At 34.6% G+C, this 22,536-nt stretch overlaps 1 protein-coding gene across 15 annotated transcripts in view; it reads left to right on the top strand.

The window, feature by feature from the left end:
• Nucleotides 1-22,536, top strand: part of Gphn (gephyrin) — a 351,833-nt gene that overhangs the window by 115,248 nt on the left and 214,049 nt on the right. For all 15 annotated transcript variants that reach the window (XM_087911715.1, XM_087911713.1, XM_087911716.1 and 12 more), the window contains exon 4: nucleotides 10,275-10,367. In XM_087911715.1, coding sequence (XP_087767841.1) covers nucleotides 10,275-10,367 — 93 coding nt within the window. The remainder of the gene's footprint in view (nucleotides 1-10,274; nucleotides 10,368-22,536) is intronic.

Raw genomic sequence — 22,536 nt, 5'->3', positions numbered from 1 at the left:
CAATGAATGGACAAGAAAACTGTCCATTTACACAATGGAGTACTATACAGCAGAAAGAGATAATGACATCTTAAAATTTGCAGGCAAATGGATGGAGCTAGAAAACATCATATTAATTGAGGTAACGCAGACCCGGAAAGACAAATATTATATGTTCTCACTCATAAGTGCCTTTTAAACATAAAGCAAAGAAAACCAGACTATGATTTACAATCCCAGAGAATCTAGAAAACAATGAAGACGTACATGGATCTAAACTACATGGGAAGTAGAAAAAGACAAGATCTCCTGAGTAAATTGGGAGCATGGGAACCATGTGAGTGGTTAGAAGGGGAGGGTAGATGAAGTGAGGAAGGCTCAATAAAAACAATATATAGCTCAATAGAAACAATAAAGAACAAAACAAAAAGCATATTGGCCAATTTAATTCTACTATCCAGTGTCTCTCTGCAGCTGTTGTTCCTTTCTCATTAGCATTTAGAAAATTCAAAGTTAATAAATCATGATGCAATCTATTTCTGGAGGTATTTATCATTCCTTTCTGTTTACTTAACCTATCATTTGAACTTTAATTTATCTTTATATAACTTCCTGCCATGTAGAATTGTGCGGTATACCTGTAATATGCTATTATAATAAGCAAAAAACTGCTTCATTTTCTTAAAGACATATACTGAAGCATTGTCTGTCTTTATTTGTACAAGTATACCCATGATTGCCATAATTTGTACCAAATCTTTTCTGAACTCAAAGCAGTTGCCTGTTGGAAACAGGAATAGGTATCACTGGTGTGGTGTATATATTTTATTTTTCCAAATTTTACAAAATTGAACACATCCATCTGCCTGGTTTTATTTATTATTTTTTTGAGTACCCTTTGGGTTACTTCCTGCAGTCATGGTGTTTGGTTGTATAAAGAACAAGTAGGGTATTTTCTTATAATTGGCTATTTGCTACAAGATGGAAAAATTTTTATAAACCTTTATTTACTATTTGCGTGGTTTTTTTTAATGAAGTTCTGAGGCCTCCGCCACATTCCTAATCAATAATTGATCAATTTCTGCTTTATCTTGTGCTGTAGGGCCTGGCAGACCTGTATGGGATTGAATATGTATTATGTGTGGGATGATTCCTATTCCTGATTATATCTTGTAACTGAATAAGTAATAAAGTCAACTCTGTGTCATCTGGTATAAATTCGGCTGTTTCAATATGCAAAACAACTTTCTGCATATTAAGAATTGGTAACTATGTGGCGAGGTTTCTTAAAATCCATTAGTACCATGAGAATAATTCTGACTTTTGGGCAGAACCATAAGGGCTTTGATCCACTTTACTTAAATTTTCTGATTCATAACCTGCCTTTCATAAAATGAAATAAAATGATTTATTTGCATTAGTATAGAATGTAGGAGCTCCAGTTATTGGTGTTTCCTATACAGTTTGAGGAAGGATCTAGTTCTCTTTATAAGTTGTATTCTCTTGCTTTTGGGATAGTTGTTAATCTCTCCCAAAAAAATTCCTACAATTTCTTTGCCAGGGTTCACTTCCCATATTTTGTCAATTTTGTTATTAGTGAATGGTACTACAGTTTCTGCTCAGTCTATTCCTGCTAATTAATGAAGTCTTTATTTTTATTTTAGAATTAAATCAGAGACTTTTTCTATTAAGTTTTAAATTTTTATTCAATTCATTTGGGAAAAGATCCATTCTAACATAATATCTTTTCTCTGCATTAAAATTCCTATAGGGACTGTTTGGAGGGTAGTATGACTAGAAAGCAGTTAAGCTTCAGAGCCACACAATCCACATGTGCCTTCTATAATTTCCCTCCACCAAAGCTAATTCTCTCGCTTCAACTGATAATTTCCTAGGGCTCTTTAAGTCTTTCTCAACATCTAAGGTTTTGCTTAAATTAATCAGTTCATTGGGTTTTATCCCAATAGTGTACTGTAGATTAGAAATGTCTCCTAGCAATCTTTTAAAGTAATTAAGAGTCTGTAATCAGTCTCTCCTATTTGCACCTTTTGAGGTCTAAAATTTTTAAAACCTATTTTATAGCCTTAAATAATTAATAGAATCTCTGCTTTGTGTTTTTTTTGTTTTTTTTTTTTTTTAGTAAATTTTATTAAATTATAAAAGTTTCCATTTCCACCCCCCCTCCCAACACCCTCCCACTCCCCCTACTCCCCCTCCTCCTCCCTCTTCATCCCCCAGGGCAGTCAGGGTTTCCTGCCCTGTGGGAAGTTCCAGTTCCTTCCCCCTCCCTCCAGGTCCAGGAAGGTGAGTGTCCAAACAGACTGGATCCCCAAAATCCATTATATGTAGAGGAAACAGGTCCCAGTGTCATAGTCAATGGCTTTTCAGAAAGACTTCGGGTCAGCCACAGTCAGAGAATCCGGCCAAATTCGGAGAGTCTGGTTAGATCACGTCCTCTTTCAGTCCCAGTCCAACTGGCCTTGGTAAACTCTCATCAGATCCGTTCCCTTGTATCAGTGGGTGATAGCATCCCTCGCAGTACTGATTTCGTTTTTCATGTTCTTCCTCCTTCTGCTCCTCATTTGGACCTCGGGGGGCTCAGTCCGGTGCTGCAATATGGGTCACCGACTGTATCGCCGTCCTTCGTCAGATGCAGGATCTATGGTGATAAGCAAAATATACATCAGTATGGACATGGGCCACGGCCGATTCAGGCACCCACTCCTCTGTCCAGAGAGCAATCTGGGGGATCTCTCCTTGGACCTGGGATCCCATATATAATCAAGTCTCCTGCAAACCCTAAAATGGGTCCCTTAGTTGAAATATAATCTTCCCTGATCCCATATTCATCCTTCCTCCCTCCCCCCCCATCCCAGGCCACCAAGCGTTCCCCTTTCTTCCCCTACTCCCTTCTCTCTAACCTTCTCCCCTTCCATCGACCCTCCCTCCCCCCCCATGCACCCGAGGTTACCTGGGACTCTTGTCTATTTCCTACCTCCTGGTGGATAGCTAAATAATCTTCATCAGGTTCATCTTCTTATTTAGCTTCTCTAGGATCACGAATAATAGGCTCAAAGACCTTTAATTATGGTTAGAATCCACTTATGAGTGAATACATACCGTGTTCCTCTTTTTGGGTCTGGCTTACCTCACTCAGTAAAGCGTTTTCTATTTCCATCCATTTGCATGCAAAATTCAAGATGTCATTGTTTTTGACCGCTGAGTAAAACTCTAATGTGTATATGTTCCACACCTTTTTTAACCATTCTTCTATTGAGGGGCACCTAGGCTGTTTCCAGGTTCTGGCTATTACAAATAGTGCTGCTATGAACATAGTAGAACAAATGCTTTTGTAGTATGATCGGGAATCTTTAGGGTATATTCCCAAGAGTGGTATTGCTGGGTCCTGAGGGAGGTTGACTCCCAGTTTCCTGAGAAACCGCCACACTGATTTCCACAGTGGCTGCACGAGTTTGCATTCCCACCAACAATGGATGAGTGTTCCCCTCACCCCACATCCTCTCCAGCATAGGATATCATTGGTGTTTTTGACTTTAGCTATTCTGACAGGTGTAAGATGGTATCTCAAAGTGGTTTTGATTTGCATTTCCCTGATCACTAAGGAGGTTGAGCATGACCTTAAGTGTCTTCTGGCCATTCGAAGTTCATCTGTTGTGAATTCTCTGTTAAGTTCAGTACCCCCATTTTTTAATTGAGTTAATTAGAGTTTTAGTGCCTAGTTTCTTGAGTTCTTTGTATATTTTGGAGATCAGACCTTTGTCTGATGAGGGGTTGGTGAAGATCTTCTCCCAGTCAGAAGGCAGCCTTTTTGTCCTACTGACAGTGTCCTTTGCTTTACAGAAGCTTCCCAGTTTCAGTAGATCCCATTTATTCATTGTTTCTCTTATTGTCTGTGCTGCTGGGGTCCTGCTTAGGAAGAGGCCTCCTGTGCCTAAATCTTGTAGACTACTTCCCACTTTCTCTTCTATCAGGTTCAAAGTGGACGGATTAATGTTGATGTCTTTAATCCATTTGGACTTGATTTTTGTGCATGGTGATAGATATGGATCTACTTTCATTTTTTTACAGGTTGACATCCAGTTATGCCAGCACCATTTGTTAAAGATGCTTTCCTTCTTCCATTGTATACCTTTAGCTCCCTTGTCGAAAATTAGGTGTTCATAAGTTTGTGGGTTAATATCTGGGTCTTCTATTCAATTCCATAGGTCGACTTCTCTGTTCTTATGCCAATACCAAGCTGTTTTCAATACTGTAGCTCTATAATAGAGTTTGAAGTCAGGGATGGTAATGCCTCCAGAAGTTCTTTTATTATATAAGATTGTTTTGGCTATCCTGGGTTTTTTTGTTTTGCCATATAAACTTGATTATTGTTCTCTCAAGGTCTGTGAAGAAGTTTGATGGGATTTTGATGGGGATTGCATTGAATCTGTAGATTGCTTTTGGTAGAATTGCCATTTTTACTATGTTGATTCTCCCAATCCAAGAGCAGGGGAGGTCTTTCCATTTTCTGGTATCCTCCTCAATTTCTTTCTTCAAAGACTTAAAGTTTTTGTCAAATAGGTCTTTCACTTCCTTGGTTAGAGTAACCCCAAGATATTTTATGCTATTTGTGGCTATCATGAAAGGTGATGCTTCTCTGATTTCCCTCTCTGCTTCTTTATCCTTTGTGTATAGGAGGGCCACTGATTTTTTGGAGTTGATCTTGTATCCTGCCACGTTACTAAAGGTGTTTATCAGCTGTAGGAGTTCTTTGGTAGAGTTTTTGGGGTCACTTATGTAAACTATCATATCGTCAGCAAATAACGAAAGTTTAACTTCATCCTTTCCAATTCGAATCCCCTTGATCTCCTTATGTTGTCTTATTGCTATTGCTAGAACTTCAAGCACTATATTGAAGAGGTATGGAGAGAGTGGACAGCCTTGTCGCGTTCCTGATTTTAGTGGAAAGGCTTTGAGTTTCTCTCCATTCAGTTTGATGTTAGCTGTCGGCTTGCTGTATATTGCTTTTATTATATTTAGGTATGATCCTTGTATCCCCAGTCTCTCCAACACCTTTATCATAAATGGGTGTTGAATTTTGTCAAATGCTTTTTCAGCATCTAGTGAGATGATCATATGGTCTTTTTCTTTCATTTTATTTATATGATGGATTACATTGATAGATTTGCGTATGTTGAACCAGCCCTGCATCTCTGGAATGAAGCCGACTTGATCATAATGGATAATTTTTCTAATGTGCTCTTGGATTCGGTTTGCTAGTATTTTATTGAGAATTTTCACGTCGATGTTCATGAGTGAGATTGGCCTGTAATTCTCTTTCTTGGTTGTGTCTTTGTGTGGTTTTGGTATTAGGGTAACTGTAGCTTCATAAAAGGAGTTAGGCAATGACTCTTCTGTTTCTATATTGTGGAATACGTTAAGGAGTATAGGTATTAGCTCTTCCTGGAAGTTCTGGTAGAATTCTGCATTGAAACCATCTGGTCCTGGGCTTTTTTTGGTAGGGAGATTTTTGATAACAGCTTCTAATTCTTCGCGACTAACAGGTCTATTTAGATTGTTCACCTGTTCTTGGTTCAACTTTGGTATATGGTACTTATCTAAAAAAATGTCCATTTCTTTTACATTTTCCAACTTTGTGGCATATAAACTTTCATAGTAAGATCTAATGATTCTCTGGATTTCCTCTGTGTCTGTGGTTATGTCCCCCTTTTCATTTCTGATCTTATTAATTTGCATGTTCTCTCTCTGCCGTTTGATTAACTTGGTTAGGGGTTTGTCAATCTTGTTGATTTTCTCCAAGAACCAGCTTTTTGATTCATTGATTCTTTGGATTGTTTTCTCTGTTTCTATTTTGTTGATTTCAGCCCTCAGTTTGATTATTTCCAGTCTTCTAGACCTCCTGGGTGAATCAGCTTCTTTTTTTTCTAGATCTTTCCATTGTGCTGTCAATTCTCCAATGTGTGCTTTCTCCGCTTTCTTTAATTGGGCACTTAGTGCTATGAACTTTCCTCTTAGCACTGCTTTCATAGTGTCCCATAGGTTTGAGTATGTTGTGTCTTTGTTTTCATTAAATTCAAGGAAGAGTTTAATTTCTTTCTTTATTTCTTCCTTGACCCAGGGGTGATTTAGTAGTTGACTGTTCAGTTTCCATGAGTTTGTTGGCTTCCTGGGGGGAGCATTGTTGTTGAATTCTAATTTTAGTCCATGGTGATCTGACAAGACACAGGTAGTTACTAATATTTTTCTGTATCTGTGGAAGTTTGCTTTGTTACCGAGTACGTGGTCAATTTTCGAGAAGGTTCCATGAGCTGCAGAGAAAAAGGTATATTCTTTCCTATTTGGGTGGAGTGTTCTATAGATGTCTGTTAAGTCCATTTGATTCAATACCTCCAATAGGTCTCTCAATTCTCTGTTTGGTTTCTGTCTGATTGACCTGTCCATTGGTGAGAGAGGAGTGTTGAAGTCTCCTACTATTAGTGTGTGTGGTTTGATGACCGCCTTGAGTTCTAGAAGAGTTTCTTTTACATATGTGGGTGCCTTTATATTAGGAGCATAGATATTCAGGATTGAGACTTCCTCCTGATGAATTGTTCCAGTTATGAGTATGAAATGTCCATCTCCATTTCTTCTGATTGATTTTAGTTTGAAGTCGATTTTGTTAGATATTAGAATGGCCACGCCCGCTTGTTTCTTAGGTCCATTTGCTTGGAAAACCTTTTCCCAACCCTTTACTCTGAGTAAGTGTCTGTCTTTGTGGTTGAGGTGTGTTTCTTGTAAACAGCAGAATGTTGGATCCTGTTTTCGTATCCAATCTCTAAGTCTGTGCCTCTTTATAGGTGAATTGAGTCCATTGATATTAAGTGATATTAATGACCAGTGGTTGTTGACTCCGGTCATTTTTTTTTTTGTTAGGTAGTAGAGTATATGTGTTTTTCTTCTTTAATTTGTGCTTGTGAATGGTCGCTAGATGTTCGAGTTATTGTAGGCCGTGTTGGGAATGTTGGATTCCTTCGGTAGTGATTTTCCTTCTAATATTCTCTGTAAGGCTGGATTAGTAGCTACGTATTGTTTAAATTTGTTTTTATCCTGGAATATTTTGTTTTCTCCGTTGATAGTGAACAGTAGCTTGGCAGGGTATATTAGTCTGGGTTTGCATCCATGGTCTCTTAGTTTCTGCAGTACCTCTATCCAGGATCTTCTGGCTTTCATGGTTTCCATAGAGAAATCCGGTGTAAGCCTGATAGGTTTACCTTTATAAGTTACTTGACCTTTTTCCTTTGCAGCTCTTAAAATTTTTTCTTTAATATTTATGTTTTGTGTTTTGATTATTATATGGCGCGGGGATGTTTTTTCCTGATCCAATCTATTCGGTGTTCTGTATGCTTCTTGAACCTTCATAGGAATATCGTTCTTTAGGTTGGGAAAGTTTTCTTCTATAATTTTGTTGAATATATTTTCTGGGCCTTTGATCTGCAGTTCTTCTCCTTCTTCAATCCCTATTATTCTTAGATTTGGTTTTTTTATTGTGTCCCAGGTTTCCTGAATGTTTTGTGAAGAGAGTTTGTTGGATTTGCCGTTTTCTCTGACCAGAGCATTTATTTTCTCTATGGTATCTTCAGAATCTGAGATTCATTCTTCTATCTCTTGTATTCTATTGGTTATGCTTGATTCTGTAGTCTCCGCTCGTTTACCTAGGTTTTCCATATCCAGCCGGTTCTCGTTTTGTGTTTTCTTCATTGCCTCCATTTCAGTTTTCAATTCTTGGACTGTTTCCTTTACTTGTTTGATTGTTTTTTCTTGGTTTCTCAGGGTATCACTCACGGATTTACTTATTTCTTCAAACTTTTTGTTATATTTCTCATCCATTTCTATACTCATTTCTTCAAACTTTTTGTTATACTTCTCGACCAGTTCCTTAAGGGAGTTATTCATATCCTGTTTAAGGGACTCTATTGCTTTCATAATGGCACTTTTTTCCACTTCATCTGGGTTAGAGTGCTCAAATCCTTCTGTTGTAGGGTCATTGGGATCTGATATTTTCATGTTGTTTTTCAGATTGTTGGAGGAGGTCTTGCCTTGGCGTCTGCCCATCTCTTCGATCCAATGCTCTCTATTGGAACTTCTGGTATCGGGTCAGGTTCCCTTGTTGGGCAGGGAGTTCACTGACAGAATGCCTACCTTTCCCCAGGCAGGGTATTGAAGCACAGGCACTCCCTCTTTCCGGGATGCCCCTACAGAGCAGGCCCAGTGTGCAAGGCAGCTGAACTGGGGAAATTTTATGGCCTCAGTGGGAGGGGAGAAATATAGAAATTTGTACCTGGATGGAAGCTGGGATGGCAGGCGGGAGAGCCTAGCAGTGTGGACACAGCACTGCAGGCTGACCTGGGAGTCTATGGGGTCGGGGAAAGTCCTAGCTCCTCCTCGCTGGGCCCCTGCCGCGGGCCCGAATCAACTCACCACTCCGAAGGCCCTCTGGATGGAAGCTGGGATGGCTGGTGGGAAGCACTCGGAAGGCCCTCTGGATGGAAGCCGGGATGGCTGGCGGGAAGCTAGCAGGGTGGAGCCAGCAGGGCAGGCTGACCTGGGAGTCTATGGGGTCGGGGAAAGTCCTAGCTCCCCCTCGCCGGGGCCCCTGCCGTGGCCCGAATCAACTCACCACACCTGCTTTGTGTTTTTTCATGAGCAATTTGTAATCCCCAATAAGGCAAAATTTTCTTTATTTTTTTCAAGCATTCTTTCTAAAGTATCTATATTTATTTGAATCATCTAATGAGATTCACCCATGTAATGATAAAATAAATTGTGGAATTTGCTTATGTATTATTTCCATCGTTATGCTGTTGTGTATATGTCTGAGTGGTATGGCTGTATCTTGAGGTGGATCATTTCTAATTTTCCTGAGTATTCGCCACACTGATTTCCATATTGAGTGTACACCTTTGTGCTCAAACCAGCAATTGATAAATTTTTCTCTTACTCTACATTCTTCCCAGCAGGAGCTGTTATTCATTTTCTTGATCTTAGTCCTCTATAAGATGTATTCTTGGTTAAAAAAAAATAAAATCTTTTCGGTATTTTGTAGTCTGCTGCTTTGTCTGAATGATGGTGTCTTTTGCCATGCAGACACCCCTCAGTTTCATGAGGTCTCATTTATTAATATTTGATCTGAGTACCTGTGATAATGGTGTTCTTTTCAGAAAGTTTTTCCTGTGCAAATGAGTTTAAGACTTTTCTCACTTTCTCTTTTCCATGTTCAGTGTTTCAGGTTTTATGTTGAGGTCTTTGATTTATTTGGATTTGAATTTCCTGCAGGGTGTAAATATGAATTGATTTACCTTCTTTTACACGTAGCCATTCAGTTTTACCAACATAATTTATGGACAATGCTATCTTTTTGCCAGTATGCATTTCTGGCTTCTTTATCCAGGACAAGTTATCCACTGGTTTGTGATTTCATGTCTGGGTCTTCAACTCAATTCCATTGGTGAGCATGTCTGTTTTTGTGTCAGTACCATGCTCTTTTTATTACTGTAGCTCCTCAGTACAATTTAAGGTCAGGGAAGCGGATACATCCAACAGTTATTTTATTATTCAGGATTGTTTTTCCTACTATGTATTTATTCTAATAGAGACTATAGTCCACAGGTTGGGCCCAGTTATTATTTAAGTTCTGCTTTCTTTTTAAACTTCTTTTAAATTAATTTTGAAAAGTGCAAAACTTTCCACACCACAAAATATTCATTAATGGGTAAAATATAAACATAATTGAGATTCCATCAAGTGTAGTTTGAACTCTAGTTCTTTTCATGAGCCTATCAACATATTTACTCTTTTTTAATTCATAATAGATCAAGTATGAGATTGCTTTTTTGGATTTATAATTAAGGTATGAATATTTAGGTGCTACAATTGATGTTGTCAAATAAGATATTTTATTAGCATACAGTTTTCAACTTTTTTAAACTTGAAAATATTTTTGTAATGTTGAAAAGACCTTTAGTTATGTTATTTAAGTACAAAACAAACAAATTATAAATTATGCCATTTCCTTTAAGATACTCTCATCAGTTTGGTGTTTGATTCATTGTTTTCTATAATAAATAAATATCACAAATTGAATTTTATTTTGGTTAAGTGTGAAACTTTTCAGGAATTCTCCTTTATAAAGGCTCTATTCATTGTTGAAAGAATTTTGCTTCAATGCTGTTTGTGAAATGATTACTTAGATTTTTGAACATGCAAGTAAGTTTTACTGTGTGCTTGTTATCTTTTAGGAAACTCTCATAGATTGGTGTGATGAGAAGGAACTTAATTTGATACTAACAACTGGAGGAACAGGGTTTGCACCACGAGATGTCACTCCAGAGGTAAGCCAGAATGCCTTTCTCATATTCAAGGAATAGACTAGTTATATTATTTTTTATTCTGTTTAAAATTTTCCTATTATTTCTAGGAGTTTTATAAGCAAAATTACTACTCATTACTATGATAATACAAATATTTGGCTGTAGAAGAGTTTTTGAAAAATATTTCCTGACTTTATTTTTATTTATCCTTTAAATTGTTGAATATGAGAAACTTTGAACTGTTTTAGAAATTAGTCCTTCATTTGCTTTTAGCAGCTACAGTTCAGAAGGTTATATCAATTTTAGCCATTGCAATTCAAAATTGGATCTGGTTTCTTTCTTCTTGAAGTACCTTTGTCATATGTCTCAAAGTACAGTATGTAATTATTATATATTTATACTAAATTTATGCTAAATTCATGAATAGGCAACGTATTTTCCATATTTTAAATGTGAATAATATTTAAATGTAGAACTTAATAATCTAAATAAAAAATACCTATTGTTTATGTTATAATAGTATCTTCTACACAGAAAAATCAGGGAAAGGGTCTTTAATTTCTTTTTTAAAAAGCCACAAATGTCAGTCGTTACTATGGAGTAGTGGAAACTTATATTACCATTATGATTTGCTTACCTTTACCCTCAAGTAACTGTTTCTTGCTCAATTTCACTAATATTTCATAATATTAACTATGTCCTTTTATTTTGAAACCAATATACTATTGTATCTACTGCCTTATAATTAGGTTTATTCCTTCTCTTCATTTATTAAATAATTATTGTCTTCATACATTTTTAAATTTTGATCAGCATTAGAGTTCACAATTATGCATGCACAAATATAGTTTGTTAGGCCCCTCCCCTCCTTTTCTAATTGAATAATATTGCATAGATTACCAGAATTTGTTTTGAAAACAAATCTTTGTGTAACATAGATGTTTCTAATCCATAGACTATATTCTAAATTTTGAGAACTACTGTATACTTTTTGAAAATATAGTTTTCTAAAACAGGTACTAAAACTTTTATTGACTGTTCTCCTATTTTAGTATATTTCTTTTTATATTGTTATAATTAGGGTTATAAATAAAATACATTTTCTTTTAAAAATTCTGAATAGTTGTTTTGTGATAGTGTTAAATTCAACTGTATAAATAAAAAGATTGTCTTAGGAATCTGTTTAGTTTCTCTGTCCTTACTTTTCATCTAACATTAGGTGGTCATTTGACCATTTTTGTTATATGAGACTAACGAAAAGTTTGCAGGGCAAACTGTCTTTGTAGAGTTGTGGTTATATTTTATATTTTTTCTTTGTAAAGAAACTACCTTATGAAGATAATTGATTTTAAGAATTTGGATATTATTTAAATGATATTAAGCTTATATAATGAGTCCATAGTTTTTGTGTGATAGTTTGTTATGTTCACATTAGTATTTATATTTATACCAGAAAAATAAGAAACCATACAATTCATTCATAACCGAATAATAGTGTTATTTTTAATTATAAGGAAACAGTTTACATCACTAAAGTATCTAGTTTACTGTAATCTCATTGCTGCTGACCAGCAAGGTAACTGTAGGTGGCTGCATTCATTTACATTAGTCATACATGTGTGGGAGTATTCTTCTCACACTAAGTAGTTCTTCAATTCTTTATATGCCAGTTTCCTTTCATATCAATTACATTCTATTTTGACTTGACTTGGAGTTGTTCAGATTATCCAAATTCAAAGCTCAGAACCACAAGTTTGTCTTTACATCTGATATCATCAATAAATCTGGAATCACCCAGATTATATATACTTTGTTTTTCTAAAAAAGTCTGTGGATTCCCATACTTCTTTCCTTGCAAAAGATCATTAACTAGGATGGCATACAAAACTTACTTATTAAAGATATACAACTCAGAAGCAGCTTTATTGAAGAGAGACATAATTCAATACTAACAGAAATCCAATGCTTTGTTCAGATATGTTAGAATTGCAAGACCCAATGCATTCACCAATTTTTGGGCCATGGGAATCTTAATGATCAGTGGCTTTTGTGCCACTCAAACTGAAAACTTTCTATGAATGAGACTGAAAGTTTCAATATTCTGGTAACTCAGTGTTTCTAATAACCAATCACTATACAGAGGCTTTGGAGATTCTCTTTGTGAGTTAAAACCTTGTAATGGATAGGTAAAGGTACTCACTCCTATTACTTAGGAGATTTCAGGAGTTTGGGGATTATGCATATAGAACCAGGATTAGTCATTTAACCACTCTCTTGTTTAGTTTCCTTAAAATGGGGGAAATTGAATTATCCATTTTCCTGGGGTTCTGTGAACATTCGTTTTTAAAGATTTGTTTTATCATTTATGTGTATTGATATGGGGCGAAATGGTGCGTATATGTATGTAAGTGTATATGTGTGCATATATATTCATGTATATAAGTATATATACATACACTTACACAAGTATACATACTACATGTATATATATTTATGGAAGTATATGTATAAGTATATGTTTATATACTTAGATGCATATATACAAACACATAGAGATGCATTCATATTAGTGTAGGTGCGCAAAGAAATTAGAGGTAGCTGTCAATTCCTGTATCCAGCATTACAGGTGATTATAAGGTACATGATGTGAGTGTTGGAACCAACCACTAAGCCATCTCTGCATTCCCAGCTTTCATTAAACTTTTTAAAAATTAACCTCAGATGTAACAGGTTTCATTATTGCATTTTTGTAATACTTTGTTTTGGTTTATTCTGTTTTATTTTGTTCCCTCCATTTCTTGTCTGTCCCCAACCCTTCTGCCTCTAGTAGTTTCCTTTGAAGTTCTTGTCACATCCATTCAGTTGTTTTCTGTTATTCTATTCCACCATTTTCCTTTAAATCTCTCACCTTTGATACCATTTTCTGTGTTAATGAACTATAGTAACACTCACTTTCACATAGATTTATGTATTTAAAGCTTAAGCTGTAAGTATTTGATGAAAGCCACTCCTAATATTTTATATTACTTTGCTTAAAATAGTTAAAAAGTTTCTTTTATTGGCTTGTAAATACCATTTTTTGGGGGAGGGTTTTTTTTAAACATAACTACTAAACAAATAGTCTTAATAACTAATTCAGATTCTATCTATGAAATCTTCAAAATCTGGTGAAATTGTTTGATTTTTATCTACCAAGCATAATATTTGATCCTTTCCCATATTTATATAATTCAGAAACTTATACTTTTCTAATATTTTTATATTATTTTCTCTTTTTAGTACTATATGTTGATTAGGCTCTCACTGTGACTTTTTATGTTTCATATATCAGAAATTGAACAGTATTTTATTCTTCAGTATTATTTAATTACATGAAAAACAGACATGTTTGTAATCTTTTATGCATGTAGTAACTACCTAGATAAAACATTAATCTTATAATCTATATATGTATTCAGTATCTTTGCTTAAAGCAGTGATTTATTTCATTATTAATAACTTGACCTTCACTGTTTATATCACTTTATATTTTACATATATGAGAGTGGGTCTAATATGAATATCTGACAAAAGTTATTTAAAGACTTTAATAAATAAACATTTAAAAGAGACTTGAGGCCCCAACAATTTTTCATTTGCTTTATACCCTTTAGTAGATACAATTTTCATACTGTTTTAAATATAGAAGCATGTTTAATAGAAGTTATAATTTTAACTTTGAACGTAAATTGTATAACGATTTGTTTATATATTGAATATCTTGTGTATTTATACCCAACAGAGTAGAGAGTATTGCTAGGCACATTTATCTATATACAACTATAAGTAACAAATTTTTTAAAATAGTGTAAGAGCTTAACTGATACAGTTATTCATTTGACAATTATAAATTATGCACAGTTCCTCTCTATGGTACTACTATTTTGAAGTTATTAATTGTCAATTAGTTTGAGATAGAAGCACAAAGAACAATTATTGTTCAGATATTTGTGCTATCAGGAAAAAAACATGAAGAATGAAAATTATAAGTACAATCAAGGAAATAAACCAAACCAATTGGTATGGATTACAAATGAAATAAAATTTAATTAGCTTAGATTTCTTTTTAATTCTGTTTTAAAAGTATATGGAAATAGAATAGTCTATAAGGTTGTTTCATGTTACAGCCTTAAGGCTATGAGCATTTATTTTTCCTAAACTGGATTTGTTTCGACTTTTTAGCCTTGTATCATAGAATATTGTTCAGTTGATAGTTATATGCCCCTTACTTTCTTCTTAAATGTAGAATTCTATCAAAACATATATAATAGCATAATCACAGTCTTTAACTTTTTATTCCATTTTAACACGAAAGTTTTATATTTATAGATGTATTTCATTTCTTTGACCTGACGATTGGGTAATGTGTTTGCACTGTAAAACACTAAGAATTATAAAATTCTATGAACATAAGGAACCATTGTTATTTATTAGCTTTTTATGTTCACTTATTTCTTAATAATGTATATCCAAAAATACTCTTATTTTTCTTAGAAATTAATATTTTAACTATAGATGTTTGATTCTAAGCCAAACTAAAAGATTTAAGAAACATATAAAGAGCATCTAATTATATATAATAAATACTATAATATAATTAGTATTGTATTTGATAATAGTTTAGTAATTTAGAAAATATTAAACTGCTTAATATTCACAAGTAGCAATCATCTGTCAGAGATTTTTGAGGCTAGGCTAAATAAAATTAAGGTTTGTACACCTATTTTTTTACTTTGATCATAATCTCCTAAATTGCACCTATGTTTTATGTACTTCTATATTTTTAACCTTTGTATTTTTAATATTGTTTATGTATCCAATGAAACACTGTGTTCCAGGGTTAAATTAGTAAAGCATGATTTCTATATTCAAAAAATTGATGATCTGTTGCAGGATTCAAAATCTGACATGGGCCAAATCCTGCCTGGCACATCTTTGTGAAAGAAAAAAAAAAAAAAGAAAGGGAATTGTATTTTCACATGACTAAAAAAGTTTAAAGATATTATTTGAAATGATTGTAATTTAGAATTTAAATTTCATTATCCACAGCTTAAATGTATTTAGAACACGTATTTCATTTATATGCCACCTATGATTTCAATGGACGAATTGCGTAGCTGTTACTGAAACTGCATAGTCTGTAAAGCCTGAGTAGAGGCTGCTATCTCATCTTACACAAACTCCCCAGCCCCTGGCCTGTTAGATGGCTTCAGTCATCTTACGCAGCTTGAAAATCTTTCTGACTTTGACCTATACTATGTAGTAACCTGAATCGTTTAGATTTCTTTTCTGTAGCTTTTCATTTTAGAAGTAACAAAGATTTTTTTATGCCCTTTTGAAATGTGTATATTCTTCTATTGTTCCAATAGACAGTCTTTAAAGAGAAACATCTTTTGTTCTAAATAATAAGATTTTGAAATCTTAAACTTGATGAAATAGACATCTTATTCATTACGTAAAATCTTACTCTGAAAATTTGAACCTAATACTTTTTTGCAAAGTCTCTTGACAACAATGTATTAATCATTTTGAAGTAATCATAAGAAAGGTCCGAGCTAAGCTTTCAGTATAATTTTGAGTAGTTGTAAGCTCAATCTAACCATCATTTTAATGTATGTTTGACGTACAAATGATCTAGACATTTGTGCATGGCAGAATGTGTCCTTTTGACTACTTGCTTATGGTTGCAGTAGAGCAGTTGCTGTCAACATGGCTAATATTGAATGAGGAAGAATATTCAGACTAAAGTCTTAGGGTAAATTAATGTGTGTTTCAGAAAACATTTATAGCTTCCTTTAAATTCTTTAGAACTGATTATTATCTAGACTTTTCTACACATAGTTTAATCATGGTAGTTAGAAATCTTTTCCATGAAATATTCACTTTGTTAATCAAAAATTAGTGCTATTTTATAATTATTTGTTTGGTCTCACCTTCTTAAAGTTCATAGTTTTCAGAATTTAATTTTGTTTACCATAAATCATATTTTTTTACCAAATCATTAATCTTTCTTATAATTCTTAAAAAACAAGAATTCAGTGAGTTATTGTAAAGAAGATAAAATTGAGTTTAGTTACTAATTACCTTTTAATGTTTCTTATTTTTTTATTCTATTGAAAGTAAAAATTTACATTTAACAATTTCACCTAAAAATTAACATCCATCGTTTTAAAAGCAAAACATCTCTTTCTAACAGAAGCATAGTGAAACTAATGTCTTTATTCATTTGTCTTATAATGATAATTTTGGTCTGATATAAATCATTTGAATTATTTACTTTTAGCTGCATATCAGTTTTCTATATAAGACATCGATTATTTTACTGCATGTATCATATATTGATACTTTAGAATATTTAATTGGAATATATGTTATGACCCTTGAGACACACACACACACACACACAGACACCAAAAATACTCATGTTGTGGATATTCTTTTATAGTTCTCTGATTTTTGTTAGTAATAAAAGAAATACCCATTAAGCTTAATAAAACTTAAAGCAACTGAAATGAATTAGACTTGTAAATATCTCAAATCTCTTCTTTGTGAGTAGAATCATTTGACAATGTGAAATTCCCCACAGAGCAAAATACTCAAAACCTTTATACTTGAAATACTTTAATCTGAAGATCTCTGTTTTCTGATTCGATAGCTATATTTGAGATTATTTTAAAAAGCTATCCTGTAATTTTCAAGCAATTGTTCTAGACATAAGGACTATGTTCACGTGCTGTATTTTTTCCTATACATGTGAAGAAACAATTTAGTGTAAGTTAAAACTTTTATATAGTTGTCAGAAATACTGGAATTTGAGCACCCGCTCTACTACTTTATGTAAAATTTGAGACAAATTTCAAGCTATTTAAGCCTAAATTTTCCTTTCTACTGACTTCACTAATGTCTTTCTCTCAAAGCTTTTGTTTGTAACAGTAAATAATGAAAATAGTCAATAATAAGCTTTGTTGAGTCTGTCTATGAAATAAGGATGTCAGTTGACTATTATTTTAAGACATGGGACAGAAAAATAAAAATAATCTACATTATATGAAAATTATTTGAAGCTTCTGATAACCTGCATAAAGGTTAAAAATTGTTTGTTTATTTATTGTTGTTTACTCTATTTTGTCTTAGATCTTTAATTCCATTATTAGTTTACAATTTTAGAACTTCATTTGAAATGACTTCAGTGTGTGAAAAGATAGCTTTTTATCAATGGCTTCCATCTACATTAATTTATCATTGACTTGTATGAAAACACAAACACAGGGCTGGGAAATGGCTTCATCAGTGATGAATTTGCGCCACAAACATGAAGTCCCGTGTACAAATCCCTGGCACTCAAAAAAAAGTTATATAATAGATAGATACAACAGCAAATACCTATAAACTCATCATTGGGATTGGTGGTGGTGTAGATGGCAGATCTAGGGAGCTCATTGACCAGTCCATCTATCCTATATGAGTAGGTCCAGGTTCAGTACCTGCCCCCAAAAATGTGGTGTAGAGCTATAGAGGAAGATACTTGATGCTGACCTTGGGCTCCACACATGCCTTCATGGGCTAGTGCACTCATATACATGAGCATACATGATGCATATACACATGCACACAAGCACAAAGATTATGCATGATTATTACATACCATATGATATTTTGATATATGGCTCCTACATTGGCATAAACTGTAGTAGCCGTCTTTATTTGTAGAGTCTCAAATTAATTTTGAAAAACAGTAGTTTTTGAAAAAATAGTTCTATTTCAGAACTCAAACATATGTATGAGCTTCCAAGCTGCTAATAACTTCACTCCTTGATTTTATTAAATTTTACAAATATTTTGAAGCACCTTGAGCTTTGCTGAGCTTAGTGCTAAACTATATATATTGCTAAAGTATATAGTTACATGACAAATAATAACACTACAAATCTGATATCAAAAATATGCTACCAACATAAGCCAAAAGTTTTTCTTTTACAAAACACTTGAGTATTTTATAATTTAATGTGGTAGAAGAGAAATCGATTTCAAATATGGAGAGAGGAAGTTATTACTGATGGTAATAAGGAAGAAGTTAAATTTATGAGGACTGTTAATATGAATATAAATTTCAAATCTTGCTGCTTAGAGTAGAGGACATAACATTGTGTATATGAATAATCTAGACTTAATGTGTGTTCTAGAATGCTTACAGTAGGATGATGTAGAAATAAGAAAAAGTAATCGTCATAAATGAGAGATTCCTTAGAAACAATAACTTATAAATACACTATCTCCAAATAAGACATTAAAATCGTGCCTCCAAAACCTAAAATGTACCCTTGGAGTTGGAGAGATGGCCTAGTTGGCTAAGTTCCTGCTTCATAAAGCATGGCAGTCTGAGTTCAGCTATCTAGGACCCCATAAAAAGTGGGGCATGATGATGCACACTTGTAATCCTAGTCTGTTCAGGCACAAACAGGAGAATCTCTAGAGCATGCTAATCAAATTGTCTTCCTGAATCAACAAGGTCAAGATTCAGCAAGAGGCCCTGTCTTGTTAAATAAGGTGGAGAGCAGTAGGGACAAACACCAGACATTGAATTTCATGCACACATGCAAATACCATAAATGCACACACAACATGGGCCCTGCCTAATTTCACATTTCTCAAGTAAGTATCAACAAACAAGTCAAATTGTTTATTTTTGAGAAATATTTTTGTACCCTCATTTTTAAAGTTGGAGGCATTGTATATGATCATAATTCAGAAGTAACTTGCTTGCCTACCATGATGAAGGCTTGACATGAGTTCTGATAATGGGGGAGACTGGAGAGAGGGACAGAAGAACAAAGGAGGGAAGAAAAGATGCATCCTGATTTAGTCCGCCAGTCTAGTAACTGTCCTTACCATTATTTGTGTATAAAATTTAACTGCTGAGAAGTTCATTTCAATTTTGTTGATTTCTTTGTGAATCTCAGTCAGTACCTTCAGAATCAAGACAATCAATAAATACTGATTTTTTTTCAGTCTTCTATATCTACCATTTTCTGTAAAATTGCTGTTTGTAATTATGAAGAAATCACAGTATCAAAGTTTCAGGAAACTAAGGGCCTTCGGGTTTAAATCCTGAACATGCTCATTCTATCATTCCCCATCTTTTGCCTGAAGATCTGAATCAGTATTTCTTCATGAACTTTTATTGGTGGACAATCCTTATTGATTGAAAACTCAAGTTGAGCACATTATGACTTACCTACTTGTTACTGTGCTGCTTTCAGCTATGCATAAGAAAAAACTAATTTTGTATGATGGTATAGGTCGAGGATCACTACCTTTTCTCCCCATCTTCAACATTTTTTTTAAATTACTCTTTCATTAATCTCTCCCACCAGCCATAAACTTTCTCTGAATTGATGCCCTTTCCTCAACCTATTCATCAAAAAGAAAAACCCAATTGGAAAATAAGGCCAGCAGAAAAATTAAAGGCATAGAGCACTTAAATATGCCAATTAAAGTTGAGTTTCCTTTTAAAGCCATCAAAATGAAAGTCTTCTATCCAACTTAACAACATTAAAGATGAAAAAATGCATTATGTCTAGATAGTGTCTTCCAAAACTAATAGGAACACTGCACCTATGAGTTCGCAGAGGTGTGGTTCTCTTCACAAGACCTGTACAAGATGATACTAATTAGCATTATAACATAGTTTAGTGTAACATGAGGGCCTTCTTGTTGGGGTATCTGTCCATCCCAGTACCCCACAGCAGGCAGGCCCCAAAGAAAATCACACACAGGACTCCATAAGGTTATAAACTGATTGGCCCATTAGGTCAGGCTTCTTGTTAACTCTTATAATTTATGTTACCCCATTATCTTTATCTACATTAGCCACATTGGCTCCGTACCTTTCTCAGCTGGGCAAGTTACATGCTGCCTCTTCGGTGGTCTGCGCAGGAGTGCTGAGGGAGCTCTGCTTCCAGAATACTCCCAGTCTCTTTGCTCCACCCCTACTTCCTGTCTGGCTTTCCCGCCTATCCTGCCTGCCTGGCCAATCAGCGTTTTATTAAAATGACAGAATACAGACAATTCTCCCGTATCAGTTTAGGGAGGGGTTCATGAGCCCCAACCATTAACTAAGTTGGTGACTTCTGAGAGAAGGTAAATAATTTTAAGGGTGTGCACCTTGATAAATTGGCCATGTTGTCCTAGTGAATGAGAAACACCTATAAGAATAAAGACAACACAAATTGGATTTGCTAAGTTATTGAATTTAATAAAGAAAGAGACTTAAAATTGGGAAGGACAAAAGGTAGAGGTTGAGTGTGGATTTGGGAGGAATTAAAGGGACAAGTTGGGAGTGAATATGATCAAAATAACTGGTTAATATAATTTAAGACAAAAATAGGCATTGCCTCTTAAATCAGAATTTGGAAAATGAGGTAATCTTAATCATTTTATATGTAAACTATTCACAAATAAAATAATGTCTCCAGCTTTCTTTTCTTTTTTGTTTTTGTTTTTATTTTGGTTCTGGTTTTTTTTTGAGACAGGGTTGCTTAGACCAGGCTGGCCTTGAACTCACAGAGATCCACCTGCCTCTGCCTCCTGAGTGCTGGAATTAAAGGAGTGGCACCACCACCACCACCTGACATCCTCAGTTATCTTAAATATATGCTTTAATGGCATACCTTTTCCATGGAAGAATGTGTTCTAAGCTTTCATAATGCCATGCTAGAGAAGAGAGATCATACAAATTATGGAATACTTACTTTCTAATTGATGTTCTTCCTAGAATTGTAGTGTTGCCCATGCAGCTATTTTTAAGGTAATGTAGACAAAACAGTGTTGTTTGAATTTAAGTCTTAGAGCCACATTTTACTAGTATGTGACTTTATACAGTTTATGCAAAATATACTTTTTGTACCTAGTTTTCTTATGTTCAAGATGAACTCTGAGTGTTTAACTCATAGAATAATTATGTGAGGTAGTATAAATAAGCCGTTTTTCATTCATTATTTGTTAATATAAAAAAGAACACCTTGATTTGTGTAGCTTATCAAATGGATATTTATTTAGCTCACAGTGTAAAAGACAGAGTAAAGGCTTGGTAGCTTTATTGATCTTGCCTCTAATGTGAGTCTAATAATGGATAGAATCATAGCAAGAATGTAAATGAGATTAAGAGTTCATATTACCAAGCAAAAAGCAATTCAGGCTTATGAAACAACATATCCTGAGGAGAACATAAAGGACTTTTCAGTTCTCTTTTGAGGGCAGCAAGACCCATAGTCTTAAGTACCCCACCCACTAGTTTCCACTTTTTAAAAGTTTCATATCATAACCCAGTATCACCCCAGTAATGAAAAGACTCCAACATATGAACTCTTAGGAGAAGTCATATCCAAACCACAGTTAGCTCCCCAAGTAGTATTTGCCTCACTGTGTTGTCCATGCTATCTTAGGACTCTTGAACTACATCAGTCTTCCTGCTGTAGCCTCCCAAGTATCTTGGATTGCAGACATGTATAATAACTATGCCTACTTTCCTTTTACTATTATCTGGACTATCAACAGAGCTTTAGCTTGAAACATAAGTGAATAGTGGTTGGTTTAATATTGAAAAGAATTCCCTGAGGAGGAAAAGGAAAAGCTGAATGTGCTAAACACAAAAGTGAAGTTGTAGAAGAGGCAAAGGAAACAACAGAATGGACCTACTGCATGCTCCTTTTATCTTGAATGGATTAGAGTGTACAAATGGATGAAATTACTTTCCAGCTAGCACTTGCACATATGTGTGGGATGTTTTTTTCTTTTGGCTTTTTGAGGGGCCCACCATCCAGCTCCCAAATAAAGCACACGTAGAGGCTTACTCTTAGTTAGGAATGCCCGGCCTTAGCTTGGCTGGTTTCTTGCCAGAATTTCTTAAATTATCCTATTTTTTCCCTCTTGGGTTTTTTCTTTTCTTACTTCTGTATGTCTTACTTTCCTACTTTCTTTGTGCCTGTCTGTGTTGCTGTGTGGCTGGCTCCAGTCCTCTCCTTGTTATCTCCTAACTCGTCTTCCAGATTTCTGCCAACCCCACCTTTCCTTGCTCCTGCCTCACTATTGGCAGTTGACCTCTTTATTAGGACCATCAGATGTTTTGGACAGGCAAAGAATCACAGCTTCA

The sequence above is a fragment of the Myodes glareolus genome, chromosome 11, assembly GCF_982192425.1.
Source record: "Myodes glareolus chromosome 11, mMyoGla1.1, whole genome shotgun sequence".
NCBI classification, from domain to species: Eukaryota; Metazoa; Chordata; class Mammalia; order Rodentia; family Cricetidae; genus Myodes; species Myodes glareolus.
This window is presented reverse-complemented; position numbering and strand designations above follow the sequence as displayed.